At 55.9% G+C, this 16,386-nt stretch overlaps 2 protein-coding genes across 5 annotated transcripts in view; one reads left to right on the top strand and one right to left on the bottom strand.

The window, feature by feature from the left end:
* The first annotated feature begins 6,883 nt into the window (after nt 1-6,883).
* On the top strand, nt 6,884-9,208 carry CNFN (cornifelin). Of its 3 annotated transcripts, none has more exons than XM_030761249.2 (4): nt 6,884-6,973; nt 8,185-8,292; nt 8,750-8,886; nt 8,983-9,208. In XM_030761249.2, the coding sequence occupies exons 2-4, from the start codon at nt 8,187-8,189 to the stop codon at nt 9,070-9,072; spliced, it is 333 nt and encodes a 110-aa protein (XP_030617109.1). In that variant the 5' UTR covers nt 6,884-6,973; nt 8,185-8,186; the 3' UTR covers nt 9,073-9,208. The 3 variants fall into 3 exon arrangements, with proteins under 3 accessions (XP_030617109.1, XP_030617111.1, XP_030617110.1); XM_030761251.2 differs by having other exon boundaries at nt 6,898-7,007; XM_030761250.2 differs by lacking the exon at nt 6,884-6,973 and adding an exon at nt 7,678-7,729.
* MEGF8 (multiple EGF like domains 8) overlaps nt 9,007-16,386 on the bottom strand; it is a 47,799-nt gene continuing 40,419 nt past the window's right edge. For both annotated transcript variants that reach the window (XM_022585566.3, XM_089902797.1), the window contains one exon: nt 9,007-16,338. In XM_022585566.3, coding sequence (XP_022441274.2) covers nt 15,085-16,338 — 1,254 coding nt within the window. In that variant the 3' untranslated portion in view covers nt 9,007-15,084. The remainder of the gene's footprint in view (nt 16,339-16,386) is intronic.

Below are 16,386 nucleotides of genomic sequence, written 5' to 3'. Positions count from 1 at the left end.
AAACCGAGACACTTGGCACCGGAGAGCAGAAGGCTGGGGGCCCAAGGTCTGGGTCCTGAGGAAGGAGGGGTCTCCGGGCCTGGATTCTCTAGTGAGGAAGGACAGGACCGCTCCCTACTAACACAGACCCACCTCCCCCTCAGACCTAATTCAGGTACAGTGCCACAGGACTCTGGCTTCTCAGCTACTCCTGTCTACAGACCCAACCCCAGCATACACCAGGAAAAGAAAACCCGAACTCCGTAGAGAACTGGGGCAAAGCTAACAGGAAACCAGAAACAAACTGGTCACCCAAAATACTGGAACCCAAGCTCTGCCCAGCTGTGACAGTCACTCAGTCCCTCACCCTTTGTAGGCCCTAGGTTTGGAGCAGAGATTTCCATCCAGGGCCAGCCTTCAAGAAATTTCCAACCCTGGACTCAGGGAGGGTGTGGGAAGAGACCCAGACACAGGCTGTCACAGTCCCTGTAGGCTCCATCTGTGGTAGTCAGGTAGTCCTTCACAGAGGAGGTGATCCAAGGATGAGCAAAAGTTTGCTAAGAAGAAGAAACACGCAACGTCGTGGGAGCCAACAGGCAGTGGTCAAGGCTTCTGCCTGGCCAGAAGTTCAGGTGCAAAGTGGGGAGTGGTCAGCAGCAGATCGTGAAGGGCCTGGAGTGCAATTTGGACTATAAATGAAGGGCACTGGGAGCCACAGAAGGGCTTTGAGCAGGGGAGGGACAGGATCAACGCAGGCACTGAAAGAGCCTAGTGGGGAACTGGGGAACGGACTGAAAAGGGCAAGACTAGAGCCCGGAAAGCAAAAGAGGAGGCTGGGGACAGGGAAGACAAGCCCTGAGCTGGGGCAGAGGCCATGAAGGTAGGGAGTAGAAGTAGGAGCAGAACAGATCCCAGAGCCATAACTGAGGTTGGGTAAGTGGGACTTATTGAGGGTGGAGCAGAGGTTACAGGGAGGCAAGGGGATGAAGGGGACACTCAGGTCTGGACAGGGGAGCAGGTGGACAGTGAGACTCTTTACTGGGAGGAGACTCAGGTGTGTGAGAGGTGGGTGAGGTACTGAGGGTTGTTTTGCACACAGATCAAAAGGTCTTCATGGGGCTTCCCTGGTGGCGCAGTGGTTGAGAGTCCGCCTGCCGATGCAGGGGACACGGGTTCGTGCCCCGGTCCGGGAAGATCCCACGTGCCACGGAGCGGCTGGGCCCGTGAGCCATGGCCACTGAGCCTGTGCGTCCGGAGCCTGTGCTCCGCGGCGGGAGAGGCCACAGCAGTGAGAGGCCCGCGTACCACAAAAAAAAAAAAAAAAAAAAGGTCTTCATGAACACAAACAGGCTCAGGGACATAGAGAAGAGACTTATGGTTGCCAAGGGGGAAGAGATTGGGGTGGGATGGAGTGGGAGGTTGGGGTTAGCAGATGTAAGGTATTATATATGGAATGGATAAACAAGGTCCTACTATATAGCACAGAGAACTATGTTCAGTATCCTATGGTAAACCGTAATGGAGACAACCCAGGGGTACATCAAGGAGGCAGGAGGAGTCAGGAGAGGGAGGTTCCCTCCTCTGAAACCTTTCCTGACCCACTAAACCCAAAAAAGACTCTCTTGAACTCCCCTGCCTCTGCCCACCCCTGCATATCAATATGTGGGTCTGTCCTCCCATCTGACCAGGCCTCCTTGAGGACACAGCCCAGGCCTGATTCATCTTGGTTACCACCATGGCCCAGCACGAGGCTTAGCACATTGGAAGCCTCAGGAAATGTTTCAGTAATGGGTGGCTGAGTGTGTGGATGAACGGGTGCGAGTGAGTGGCTATGTGAGGAAATCGATGAGTGAGGTACTTAATGAGGGCAGGAAGGACTGAACGCATGCGTGAGCAGGACGGGTAGGGGCAGACGAGAATCAAGTTTAGGGTGGGAGGAAGGGAATGGATGGATGAATTTCTTAGATTGTGCATCCAGCTCCCCGCTCCGCCTCAAGCCTCACCAAGGCTCACCGTTTCCCGTCCGAGCTATGTCCAGAACCCCAATACTGGGTGTGCTGTGAAGGGTTTACCAGGACAGCCTCGCAGAACGTGTCCACTCAAGAGCCGCTCCAGCGTCTAAGAAGCAGACCCCAACACCAACCGGCGAAGGCCCGGCCTCCTGACACGGTGGCAGGACAGGCGGGGAGACTAGTCTATCGCTGTCAGACTCGAGCTGTGGGTCTCGCCTACTAGTGAGCTCGCCCTGCCCTGAGTGGCCCAGGGAGTTAGGAGGCGGAGTGTCTATTGGCTGGAAGATATGACTGACGTCGTGGGTAGCTTATCACAGCTCGACTGCCGAGGAGTGCTCGCGTGTCAGACACGCCTCTAGAAAGACAGAAATGGGAGGCAGCTGAGGGCGTGGGCGACTGCAGAAGGACGAGGAACGAGGTTTCTGGCTGCACGAAGCTGGGCTGTTCGACGGACTGATCCTGTCCTGAGGGAGGATGAGAGAGTCCGGATTCCTTGGTCCTGAGGGAGGAGGAACGGAGGAGCCTAGACTTCTGAGTCTGAGGGAGGAAGAGGCTGAGCGTCCGGATTCCTGCATCTTGAGGGAGGGAGGAGCTGGGAACCTGAACGGTCATGCTCTAGGGACGGGGATTCCTGGATCCCAAGAGTCACTGGCCTGACCAAGGAAGACAGATTTGGGGTTCGGGATTTTATGTGGCTCTGTATTGTACTGGAGCCAGGCCTTGTCCCCAGGCCAGAGTTCTGGGTGCTGAGGTGGGGCTTGGAGTAGAGATGAAGAGGAAAAGCCTTAGGGGAAGCTCTGGCCTCGATAATGCCCTTTCCTCATCCCTGAAAGGGAACCCAGGGGCGGGTGCTGTGTGCAGAAGGAACCCAGAGCAGGAGGAGACTTGAGACTCATGTGGAAACAAAGAGAAAAGCATACATACCAAATGAGAGATTAAAATGCTGAAAACAATAAAAATAATAGGGAATTCCCCAGTGGCACAGTGGTTAAGAATCTGCCTGCCAATGCAGGGGGCATGGGTTCGAGCCCTGGTCTGGGAAGATCCCACATGCCTTGGAGCAACTAAGCCAGTGCACCACAACTACTGAGCCAGTGCTCTAGAGCCCGCGAGCCACAACTACTGAGCCCGCGTGCCTAGAGCCCGTGCTCTGCAACAAGAGAAGCCACTGCAATGAGAAGCCCGGGCACCGCAACAAAGGGTAGCCTGGGGCAGCCAAAGCTTTCTTGGTGGGTCTCTAGGTCTCTCTACTTTCCCACAGGCCTTGAACCAATGCCTGCCAGAGGTCCTGGCACATTGCAGGGGCTCAGCAAATGCTTACGGAATGGACGGACAAACATCCACATCTCTCTGTGCAGCTCTTCCTCTGTCCCCGTGTGTCCTCACAACACCTGCTTGGTGTGATCTTGCATTTACACCCACACAAGCAGAGAATCCACACACGGCATGTGCAATTACCTACAAAGACACACATAGGCACACAATCGTGGAATCACTCGCACTGACAACACACAGAAATATCCCTTTCCTCATGCAAAACAGACACCCCAGTTATGCAGTTATATGCCCAGCCATAGACAGGCCATTCATCTAATCCCTACTAGGTCCATGAGCAAAGCCTTGGTTTCATTCACTATCGTATCTCCAGCAACTAGAGCATCATCATCCCCATAAACAGAAAAAGGTTTCCTGTGGTCCAGGTGCAATTCTTCACATGGATTAACTCGTTTAATCCTCTCAGCAACTCTATTCCCAGCAACCCGTCTTGTAGATGGAAAAATTGAAGTCCACAGAAGTTTAGTGGTTTGCCCAGGGTTTCATAGTCATTCAGAGGCCATCAAGATTTGAACTAAGTTTTTCTGGCTCTGGAGTCCAGCATACAAAGCAACCACTCAAAAAATAATTCCTGCCTTAATCTAGTCAGAATTAGGGAACTTTCACAACGGAGACCACACCCAAACACAGATGCACAGTAGGGAGAATCACAGGAGGGCAATACAGACGCGCAAATAGAAAAGACCTCCTCAAGTGTCACACCCCAGAACACAGGAACACGCAAAGAGAGGCACATCGTGACAAACCCCACACAGATGCACAGCACCCAGAGAAGCACAGCACCCAGAGAAGCACACACCAAAGAGACAGATATATCTCTATACAACACACCCAAACCCAGACACGGTGACGCATCCAGAGCTCTGAGTCCCTACTGTTCCGCTCCCAGCCCCGTTGGGCTGGCCCTGGAGGACGCAGCAGGCTTACAATGGGAAGGGGGCCCCTTCACTTGCCTGCTCAGCCAGACCGGTTCCGCCAGTGCCATAGATGGCAACACCCGCCTTGTGAAACCCACGTTGGGCAACTGTATCCTGACCTGGCCTGGACACCTGAATTCTGGGGAGAAAGAGGCTGGAAGCCTGGACTCCTGGGTTCTGAGGGAGTAGGGGCTGGGTACCTCATTCATGGATTCTAGGGGAGGAGAGGAGTGGGAGTGGGACCTGGACTCTGAGGAGGGATTCCTGGGTTCTGGGAAAAGACCCAGGGACTTGGATTCCCCTCTTTGAAGGTAAGTTTCCAGATTTAGCAAATAAAAATACTGGACACCAAGTTAAAATGGAATTTCAGACAAACTGCAAATACTTTTTAAGTGTAAGTATGTTCCATACAATACTTGGGACATACTTATACTAAAAAAGTATTTGTTGTTTATCTGAAATTCTAATTGAACTGGACATCCTGCATTTTTTTATTTTTATTTATTTATTTTTTGCGGTACGTGGACCTCTCACTGTTGTGGCCTCTCCCGTTGCGGAGCACAGGCTCCAGACGCGCAGGCTCAGCAGCCATGGCTCACGGACACAGCCGCTCCGCAGCATGTGGGATCTTCCCAGACCAGGGCACGAACCCGTGTCCCCTGCATCGGCAGGTGGACTCTCAACCACTGCGCCACCAGGGAAGCCCGACATCCTGCATTTTATCTGGCAACCCTGTTTGAGGGGGATGCAGGCCAGAAGCCTGGAGACGCTGCCATGCTCACTCCTCAGCCCCCAGCTCTCCTCTTCCTGCCACTTCCCTCCTCCTCACCCCCAAGCAGGCCACCTCACAGCTTTCGCAGTCCTGATTTCCTCAAGTACATGAGTTTCTGCATGTATCTAATTGGGGCCCCCAGGCTGTGTCAGAGTTGGGAGAGGAAACTTGAGGACAACTCATGTTGTTGTCTTGGGAGCCCTAGGGTCTGACCCTGAGTCACCTGCAGCCCATGGTCTGGACAGCTGGGGGATGGGGCTCTGTGGCTGCCTCCATGGGGTAAGCCTCAGGATGGGGAGAGATGCTGAGAGAGGACGCAGAGGCTCCAGGATAAGGACACTGAGACACAGAGCTTGGGAAGAGAGACTCAGAGATGAGGAGACAGAGAACCAGGAGAAATTTGGAAACAGATCTGCAGAGATGAGGAAAGAAGGAAAGGAGAGATTCAGAGCCAGAGAGACAAAGATGCGGAGACAGGGGTGGGGAACAGGGACCCTAGAACAGAAGCAGGGAGAAGATGCTTCCCAGACATTCAGGCTCCCAGACCAAGTGATGGACACTGACAGACAAGACGCTGCGTGCTGCCCTTAGGTCTGGGGACAAGGACAGCAAGCCATCTGGGTGGTGTCAGGAAATTAAGGATTGTGGGGGGAAAGCTGGGATCCCAGACCAGCAGGGTGGTCCACCTCATCACCCCATACTCATACCCAGTGTGGTGACGGCACCACCTTCTCTGCAGCTGACACCCCAGTTTTCCGGTGCCTCGTACATTTTTGGAGTGACACCCGTGGTGGGAACCCCACCCAGCTCTAATTCTGCTTCCTTCACTGAATCACCTCCAACCCCGCCAGACCTGTTGAGGGGAGACTTTGGTGACTCAGGCCTCCAGGCCCCCAGCTCTTTCATCTCCCAGGAAGACAGCAGTCTGGGTATCCCAGGACCCCTACCCCACTCAGGGATGCAGCCTAGCTTAACCCCAAGAGTCTGGACGCCCAGCCCCCTCCTCCCTCAGACCCAGGAGTCCAGGGCCCCAGTCCTCTGCTGTTAGGACTCAAGTGTCCTAGACCACATCCACCTCCCTCAGGAACCAGAAGTTTCTCAGTCCCCAGCCTCCTCCCTTCCCAATTTGGAGTTGGGTGAGCTGTTTTTTTACTTTGGTTCCAGCATGGGTCACTCCCAAAACACACTGCCCCCCATGTGCCCGGTGGCCCTGAATGGGGGCACAAAGCCCCTTCTCCCCGGGAAGCCGGGGCCTCACTAAGGATGGTGGGAGAGGGCCCAGTGGGAGCCCACTCTGCAACTCTGCTGCATCACCGGCCTCTCTCCTCTCCCTGTTTCCCTTCCCTCTAAGCCTTGGTGTGGCCAGTGGCTGGTGCCTCCACTCACCTGACACTCCACCTTTCTATCTTTGTGTCTTTTTTCTGAATCTCTTCTCCCCCTTTCTTTTTATTTCTCCCCAGATCTCTGTGCCTCTCTGTCTCGGCATCTCTTTCTCTCTCTCTCCATGTCTTCTCATCTTATCTCTCTCCATCTCTCTGAATCTCCTTGTCTCTCTCTCCCCTCTGGGCCTCTCCTTCTGTCTCTGTCTCCCATTCCCTCCCTATCTCTCTTGTCTCTTCCTCTCTTTTGGTGTCTGTACAGCTGTGTCCCTTGCACCTCCCCTCAGCCTTCTCTCTCCCTCTCTTGGTCTCTCTGCCCACTTCCCTTTAGAACTCTACTCCCAGCTCCTCATCCTTGGACCCCCTCCCCCACGATTTCCTTGGTCCTCTGAGGCCAGGCAGGAGGCGGGAGAGGGGAAGTCCCAATGTGGGGAAGAGGGTCAGCCAGACCGGCTTGGCTCCCTGGGCATCTCTGTCAGAGCCCCACCCAGGGCCACGTGGCCAGCCCAGATATAAGCAACTCAGTTCCCAGGTGTCACCCACACCTCTGTCTCCATCGTCGCTGTAGCAGTCCTGCAGGTAGGAGCATCTGCCAGCAGCCTTCTACTCAAAGGTTGGTGCCTCTGCTCTCTTCTCCCCCCACCCAACTCCACTCACGTCTCTCTGCCCCCTTACATGTCTCTGACTGTTTACCTCTCTGGACATCCCTGTCTTTCTCAATACCCCCAGTGACCCACCCCCCTTTCTCAACCTGATGGCACTGAGTTGAAGTTGGAAGTTCTGGGGGCCAGTACCCCCTTTACTAACCCTCTTGGCTGGGCCATCAGATGTGAGGCATTTCTCTTCAGCTCACTGAGCCTCAGTGTACTGTCTGTGAAATGGGCTTACAGAAAAACAGTACTGGGCAGGTGTGAGTGTTACTGGTGGCATCTCTATAGGCACCTACCTCTGATCTCTTTCTCCCCTTGTCTCTGACTCTGCCTGTCTCTGTCTTTTGGTCTTTCTCTCCAGCTCTGCCTCTGGTATGAGGAGGGTCCTCTGGGGTCTGTGGGCAGCTGTACAGAGATGGGCGAGTTTCTCGCCCCCAACCCCATACAACCCTATCCCACGTCCCTCCTAGCTGGCAAGCTGATATGGCTCTTTCTCCCCAGCATCCTTACCCCTGAGAACCCAGCCCCCAGTGCCCCTGCCCCTTGCCCTGACCTCCCCCAGTATCCAGCATCCCTTGGACAGATTCTGACGCTGTCACCACTGCCACGTCTGCTGTCCCCAACGGCCACCTCCTCAGGGCCAGCAAGATGCAATTTGAGATGCACGACAACGTGAAAGGCAAAGGTGGGATCGCTGGATGGAACCCCAAACCTTCCAGTCCCCGGAACATGGCCACTTCCTTACCCTGGGCACCATGGCTTTGAAGACAGACGGCGCCTGCCTGCACCCCAGATGCCCCGACGTGCAGGGACCCAGGTCCCCAGGCCCAGGCGTGGAGGAACCGGTGGCAGGTCTCCGCCCCGCCCACATGTGGCGCCAACCTTCCCTAGACTTGCAGGCTCCCCGCCCACCCCACCTCCAGCCGAACCAGTTGTGCAGGAGGCACCAACCACAGGGACAGACTGGGGTGTCGATGCCCAGATGTGGCATAAAGAACGGGGGAGGCACAGTGGTGTCTCCTCAGTGGGCGGCCTGGTGGCCTCGCCCGGACTGCCCGGCAGAGGGAGGGGCTGCATAGGTGCAAGGGCCCAGGAGGTGCTGCGAAGCTGCCCGCTGACCCCCGCCTCTCCCCTCCGCAGCCATGTCCTACCCAGTGACCAGCCAGCCCCAGGGTGCCAGCAGCTACCAGTGCCAGCTCAGTGACTGGAACACCACTCTCATGGACTGCTGCAGTGACATGCCCATCTGTGAGTGCCCGCCGCCCCCTCTCCAGGCCCGGGGAAAGAGCGGGAAGGGAGCGAAGGTCACCCCCAGCCCCTTCCTCGCCCTACTAACCCCACTCCCCGTCTCCTTCCTTGGACCCTGAATTCCCAGTCTCTAACCCTCATGCCTTCCTGGGACGCCCGACACTCCCTAGGATCCCGGCCTCACACCTTCCAACTTCCACTGGGACCCTCAACGTCCCCCTTGCACCCTCACTTGTCTTCCTTGGGTCCCCAACTCCCCCTTCAAACCTTATTTCCCAATCTTGAAACCCCACTCTTCGGACCCCTAATTCCCTCTGGGACCCTCACTTCCACCAACACTCAGGTGCCTCCGGGCCCCTCAGCCGCGCGCCGCGGACCCCGCCTCGCCCCTCCCCGAGGCAGAGCCGGCTGGTGGCACCCGGTGGGCCCCGCCCTTAGAGCCCCGCCTCCCCTGCAGGTCTGTGCGGCACTTTCGTCCCTCTGTGCCTCGCCTGCCGCATCTCCGACGACTTCGGCGAGTGCTGCGGCACTCCCTGCCTCCCCGGAAGCCTGAACTCCCTGCGCACCGGCATGCGCGAGCGCTACCACATCCAGGTACGCGCCGGGCCCGGGACGGCAGGAGCCGAGGGCTGGGGACGGGCCTCCTGGGATGCAAGTTAGGACTGCTAACCTCTTTCTCCCACCCTCCAGGGCTCTATCGCGAAAGACTGGGCGGCCCTCACCTTTTGTTTGCCCTGCGCCCTCTGTCAGATGGCGCGGGAGCTGAAGATCCGAGAGTAAAGACGTTCCCCTCACCTTTCTCCTTTTCCACCCGTCATGCCTGCCCTCCTCTGCCTTCTCCTGGGAGGTCCTGACCCTCCGCCCTATCCCACTACCAGAAATGCACCCACAATAAAAAAAAAAAAAAACCTAAAAACCAACTCCGCCTACATCCTTTTTTGTCCCAGGGAAGGAATCTGGGTGGAGAAGGAGGTTTGGTGAGGGAGGCGGGGACACAGGGAACATGCCTAGGTGTGGAAGGAGTTCCAGAGTCGAGTCAGATGCTTGACCCGGATCTGCTGTGTGCGACATTGGCAAGTCTCTTCCCTCACTAAGCCAGGGAGTCCTCACCAACAAAGTAAAACCACCAACTCCCTAGCTGCCTACCTGAAGCTCTGCCCAGAGCCTGAAAATTAGCAAAACCAGAAAGGCTGTCTGAGGACTGTCCAGGTACCAACCATTCAAAGAAAAAATTAGGAGAGCCCCCCTGCTCATTCAATACCTGTGGACTCTTGGCCTGCACACAATCCTAACAGATGCGGAGGCTCTTTGTCTTCAAAGCACAGAACTGTCAGGTTTAAGACTCTCTAGAGCTGAAAGGCATACTCAAGGATCATACAATTCAATCCACCCCCTTTATTGAAAAGCAACTAGCAGATTAGAAAATGTTTGGGTCTCAAAGTTGGACAGACCTGGGATTCAATCTTGACTCTTGCCACTTACCAGCCGTGTTCTCTTAGTAAATTAATAAACCTGAGTCTGTTTCTCCCTCTGAGGATAATCCCTAATATGTCATATGGCTACTGTGAGAGCAAGAGATGGAACAGATGGAAAGACCAGAGTCAATTTAACAAACTGTTGTTAATAATATTATTATGTAATAATTTATAACTATTCTAATATTAATATATTATATTATTTGCTATTCTTCTCTCTGTGTGTGTATTCAACCATCGAGTGACAGTCTTCACTTGGAATGTCTAATAGGCATCTTAAGTTTAACGTGTCTAAGATCTGACCCCTGACTCCCCACCGCCCCAAGTCTGCTCTTCCCACAGTCTTCCTCATCTCAGGAAATAGCAAACTCCATCCCTTCTGTTGCCCACTTTCTCTCTCACCCAGTATCCAAACTGTCAACAAATTCTGTTGGTTCTACTTTCAGAACAGATCCAGAATCTCCCTCCTCCTCATTCTACTGCGCCTCCTTGTTCCAACCACCCTCCTCTTCGGCCTAAACAAATGCAGTGGCTCCTCACTGGGCTTCCTGCCCTAACTCCACCCTTTTAGTCTCTTCCCCACGGAGAAGCCCTGTGGACATCTGAAATAGATCACATGCCTCCTGTGCTCAGAACCCTCTGCTGGCTCCTCCTGCACGTAGTAAAAGCCAGAGTCCTCACGGTGGCTCAAGGACCCACACAATCTCTCTCTTATTCCCTCTGTGACCTTACCTCCTCTTTATTCTCTCTACTCCACGAGTCTCTTGGTTGTTTCTCTAAGATGTTAGGCACGCTCCCACGTCAGGATCCTCGCACTGGCTGTTCCCTCAACACGGAATTCTCTTTCCTCAGATGTCCCTATGGCTCACTCTTTCACTTCTGCTCACATGTCATCTTAAGAGTGAGGCCCGGGACTTCCCTGGCGGCGCAGATGGTTAAGAATCCGCCTGCCAATGCAGGGGACATGGGTTCCATCCCTGGTCCGGGAAGATCCCACGTGCTGCAGGGAAACTAAGCCCGTGCGCCACAACTACTGAGCCTGCACTCTAGAGCCCGCGAGCCACAACTACTGAAAACCACGCTCCTAGAGCCAGGGCTCCGCAACAAGAGAAGCCACTGCAATGAGGAGCCCCTGCACCGTAACGAAGAGTAACCCCAGCTCGCTGCAACTAGAGAAAGCCTGCACGCACTGATGAAGACCCAACGCAGCCAAAAATAAATTTTTTTAAAAAGTGAGCCCCCCCCCCACTTCCACCTTACATTAAAGAGCAAGTACCTACCTCCCCATCCCCCTCCTTCACTGCCTTGTTTTTCCAGTCATTTTCCAACATACCGAATCTTTTATTATTTGGCTCCCCACTGGCTTGTCAGCTCCATGAGAGCAGGGACCTTGTTGACGGCTATATGTCCAGAACAGCGTGGAGCCCAGTGGAGGTGGAGACAATGTGTGATCACAGGTGGGAGACGTTGGCTTAGAAAAGGGAAGAGATTTTAGAGGTCATACATGGGGGCAATGGAAAGTCAGACAGGCTTGTGTCGGAATCTGGACTCGTCTACTAATCTGCCCTGAGTTTTAGGCAAGGGACTTAATTTCCGAATCTGCAGAATGGGGGAACAGGCCCATACCTCGCAGCTGTGATGTTGGGAAGATTAAAAGACTCATTCCAAGCACCCAGCACAGCACTGGAGTGCTGTAGGCCCTTGGTAAAATTTCTCCTGAAGTCCCTAGGCCATCAGTGGCCACACATGGGCTAGAATCCAGGTCCCTGGCATCCCGTGTCCAGGCTTTCTCTCACTTCACCACAAGCCCCTTGCATTCGGGTGTGTGGGTACCAGGGAGACGCAACTGCTGAGGGTTTGACGTGGAAAAGGAGGAACACATGCTGTGGGGCACTGGCACAGGGGCAATCTGCATAGCAGTGACAGGAGCTGAAGGGAAGGTGGCTCTGTGCCCCAGAGGAAAAGTCCAGTCAGAGTGCAAACGCGCTGCTCAGGAAGGCAAAGTCACAAGGTGACTGCTAATAAGAGACCTTACCAATGGGTCCAAACATAACATGGAGGAGTCGGTTTTTTTTTCTTTCCCCTAAGCATTTAGCAGGACCTGGCAGAGGGCCAGCACTTTTAATTTATTTATTTTTGGCTGTGTTGGGTCTTCGCTGCTGCATGCGGGCTTCCTCTAGTTACAGCGAGCGTGGGCTATTCCCCGTTGTGGTGCGCGGGCTTCTCATTGCAGTGGCTTCTCTTGTTGTGGAGCACGGGCTCTAGACGCACGGGCTTCAGTAGTTGTGGCCCGTGTGCTCTAGAGCGCAGGCTCAGTAGTTGTGGCGCATGGGCTTGGTTGCTCCGTAGCATGTGAGATCCTCCCGAACCAGGGCTCGAACCCGTGTCTCCTGCACTGGCAGGCGGGTTCTTAACCACTGCGCCACCAGGGAAGCCCCATGGAGGAGTCTTGAATAACCACCTTAACTCCTTTCTGGTTATGCGGGATGACCCCACTGGCCTCAGGACTCCCTGAGGCAGCGTGTCCCACTGCTAGTTGGCTCCCCAGTTGGGAAATCCTGCCTTATCCTGAGCAGACACTGACCATTTTGAACACCTACTCCTAGGGTCCACTCTGTGCTGAGACAGCTAGGTCAACTTATGCTAAATAAAGCAGTCCTCCCTTGGGAAGTGGAAGAGCCTGGTGGTCAGGAACATGGATGTGAGATTCAGGTCTGGGTTCAAATGGCAGCTGTCGCTCAACAGCTAAACAATGTCTATGAACTTCTGTCTTCTCATCTGCAAGATGGGGATTACATGGTACCTACCTCATAGATTTGATTGTTGGAAAGAGCATGATAGCGAGCCATCTAGCATTGGTATTCAGTAAAATGTAAGCTCACAGTCACGTCTTGGAGGTTAGGTACGACTATCAGCTCATAAAGGCAGAACGTGTGGGCAGAGTAATCCCTGAAAACTCCTTAAATTGCTCATAAAGTCTGAAAATACCATGATATTCACAGGCCCCCTAAATCCAACACATCGTCATGTCCTTGGCTCAGTAGCAGATGAAGCAGCCGGCCTGTGCCTAGGGGCTGCGTTGTAAGTACACTGTGGGACACTCCCAGCAAGACTCCCACGCTGAGCGAGGCCCCCCGACGGGATGGAGATCTCCCACTCCCACCTTCCCTCGCAAAAGCGCTCTTGCTTGGCCGGGGGACTGGCGGATAAAAGCTCCCATGATGCTTTTGGTTTGGGCTGTGAGAATCTACTTGAATTAGAGAAAGCTCACCGTGCTAGGGCCTCACCTCAGTCTTTGCGCTGCCTGAATTCTCTTACGTCAGGGGCCAGAATAAAACCCAAAGCTGGGAGCAAGGCAGTCTGTTTTCCTTCCTGAGACGAGCAGGGGTCTCCTTGTGACGGGGATCTGGGCAAGGGTCAAAGGCCTCACTGCCCTCATGTCCCCTCAGTTCATCCCTCCTGGGGAACAAGAGCTTCTGTAGTGGCACCACCCCCGCCAGGAGAGACAGTGAAGAGCCAGGCTCAGGCCACATGGCTTGGAGGGGGCACTGAGATAAGGACATTTATCTGATTTATCCTGCTCTCAGGTGCTGGGTCAGAAAGCCAAGACGGCCCCTCTGCTGCACACAGACAGCACTTGGACACTGGATCTTCCCCACACTATTTGTTGCTTTAAGCGCTCCCCCTCTTTCAGACGGCCTCTGAGGGCACACATGGCCTCAGATGGAGAGGAAGACACGGGGCCCAGCTCTCCAAGGTCCAACAAAACAGCTGAGGGATGGAGTCTTGGGAAAGGAGGAGTCCCAAGTTCAAGATGGTTAGGATGGGGTGGGGATGGGGGGCAGAGGCGGTCCTCAAGGGGCAGAAGGGCTCAGCAAGGTGGTGGCTGGGGTGAGGGTAGGCCCTGGGGAAAAGCCAGATGCTGCTTCAAGACAGCATTGTCTGGGAAGAGAGCTGTATGTTGAAAATCCTGCCATTTCTATTCCCAACCCTGGTGTCCCCCACCCAACCCTGCCCTTCCTGGGGCGGCATCTCAGGCAGGGGCTTTGTCTTCTTATGCCCCTCTGAGCACAGTGACCCTGGTCCTGGGGTCAGGAACCACCACCTGAGCCTCGTCCCTCCAGCCTAGCGGTGGCAGCAGCGGCATCCTGCTCTGGCTCGCCCCTGGGCTGCCTCACTGTCCCATCTCTTCTAGGCAGCGTCCCTCACCAGTACAGCCAATCCCCGCACTCAGCTCCCTTTGCTGAAATACTCCGGGTGACTCTGTTTCCCTGCTTGGACCTACCCGAAGAGATGTCTCTAAAGGGGATCTTAGGTCTAAAGCTGGACTCCTGGTTTCCCCCCACAGCTCCAGTCTGCCCCGTCTTTATAAACCCACCTTCCACCCACAGTTTGGGCCACAAAGTTGGGGTCAGCCTGGACTCCTTCCCTCCCTCACTCCGACGTCCACACCATCGTCGCATCCTTCCACCCACAGCCTGCATCTGTTCCCGACTCCTCTTCTCACGGCCACTTCCCTGATCTGGCCCATCTCTTGTCCCCCTGCTGCCTCCCTTTCACTGTCCCCAGTCCACTCTCCACAGAGCTGAGTGACCTCTTAAATACATCGGATCCTGTCATTCTCCCTCCTAAAACTGTCTGATGGCTGCCCAATGCCCTGAGAATAAAACCCCAAACCCTATGTGTGGCCCACAGGCCCTGGGTGATCCACCCCTGCCTGACCCTGACCTCATCTCCTCTTCACACGTGGTCTGGGTCACACTGGCCAGCTTTCCGATCCTTCCAATAACAGAAGCTGGTTCCCGCCTCAGGGCCTTTGTCCTAACAGTTCCCTCTGCCTGGATCCCGCTTCCCACAGCTCTTCCCACAGCCAGTTTCCTTCTTAAAGTCTAGCTTCGCACAGGGACCAACTGACTACCCCAAGGTTCCTCACAGCCATGTCCCGTTGCTACCTCACGGCACTCGTCCCATTCGCAATGGCCTGACTCATCTGTGTGTGCGTGCGCATGTGCGCGCATGCCGACGGGATCCCTTCACTAGAACCTAAATCCCACGAGATCAGGGAACCTTGGCTGTCTTGGTTCCCGCTCTGCCCAGTGCCTTCAACAGTGCCTGGCACATAGTAAGTATTCAATAAATAATTGTTGAATGCAGAACAAAGAAGGCCTGTCTGGGGACCCCCCCACCCCACCCCACCCCGCCCAGAGGAAGGAAACCAGAGGTCTCTGAGGACACAGTGTCCCAGGTGGAGGGGCCCCAAGTCCAGGGCGGCCCCCTCAGGGGACTCGACTGCTGTGGCTGAGGCTCCCACCACGGGTCAGAGAGACATGCTGGTGAGGTTGTCCTGGCTCAGCAGCCCCTTCCGGCCTGCACCAGCCCCGTGCCCACCGCCCCCCCCACAGTACTCATGCAGCCTGTGCCGCAGAGTGACAAGGGCTGACCCCAGGCAGGCGCCGTTGGGTGCGTGGGGCCCGCCAGGCAGCTGGAGCAACAGGGTGGCCACGCCGGCCATGCCATCTTCAGTGGGCTCGAGGGTGATAGGTCCGGCCCGCAGGCCAGCAGTGGTGGCAGGGGTGGTTGGTGGGCAGCAGCTCCCTCCCACGGGTCCCCAGGGCCCGCCAGCCCCCGTCAGCAGCAAGGGTGCCAAGAAGGGCTCAGAGCGGCGGAAGGCAGGTGGTGGGAGCCCGGCCGGCTTCCAGGCGGGGGCCGGGGCAGCAGGGTCGGGTGGGAAGCAGACGGTGACCTTGGCGAAGGGGCGGCTGGCCATCTTGGTCATTTCTTGCAGGTGCCGGCGCTGCTCCTGCCGCTGATCCAGGGCCTGCTTGGCCTTCCAGAGCAGCACGCAGAGTGAGAGGAAGAGGAAGAAGCAGGAGAAGAAGACGGAGAAGAAGACAAACAGGTCGATGTGGGCCTGGTCCTGCCGGAAGAAGAGCAGGCCCTGCGAGTCGGCCGAGCCATTAGCACTGGGCCCACTTGGGTCTCCCACGCCCAGCAGGAGCAGGTAGAAACGGCTGGACTTGAGGGTGTGGTGCTCGTGCGGGTAGGTGATGACCAGCCGGTCCCGCACGCCACGGACCACCAGCACCACGGATGGCTCTGTCACCGTCACGTAGGTGATCAGGCCCCGTGGCCACACCTCCCGCACTCGTGGCTCCGCTGGGGTGGCCGGCCCACCTCCAGCCCCAGGTCCCCCCAGATCCCCAGCCCCCCGGGGCCCACCGTCAGCAGGGGGTGGGGGGGCTGGGGGAGGCGGTGGCGGCTGGATGTGTACGGTGTGGACGCCAGTGTCGGGGGCCACGCGGACCACAAAGGTGTCATAGGAGGTGGAGACGTAGAGGTCCACGGCGCCAAAGGTCACATCCAGCGTCAGGCGGATGTCCACATTGGTGAACTTGGGCTGCACGCCAAAGAGGACAGTGCGGCCGGGGCCCAGAGCGCGGCGCTTCGGCTCGTGGAAACAGTTGGTCTGGGACGTGGGGTCCAGGCAGTACTCCTGCTCCACGGAGATGAGGCGGTAGCACTGCTGGCCACCCAGCGGGCTCCCGTGAAATGACTCCCGGCACTTGGCACACTGCGGGCAGGGGAGGGAGTGGAAGCGGCCATCAGAGCTGAACTCAGG

This window comes from Delphinapterus leucas, chromosome 20, assembly GCF_059928025.1.
Source record: "Delphinapterus leucas isolate spDelLeu-1000000601 "Yukka" chromosome 20, BTC_Dleu_Yukka2, whole genome shotgun sequence".
Classification (NCBI taxonomy): domain Eukaryota; kingdom Metazoa; phylum Chordata; class Mammalia; order Artiodactyla; family Monodontidae; genus Delphinapterus; species Delphinapterus leucas.
The sequence above is the reverse complement of the archived record's forward strand: the minus strand, read 5'-3'. Positions and strand labels throughout refer to the sequence as shown.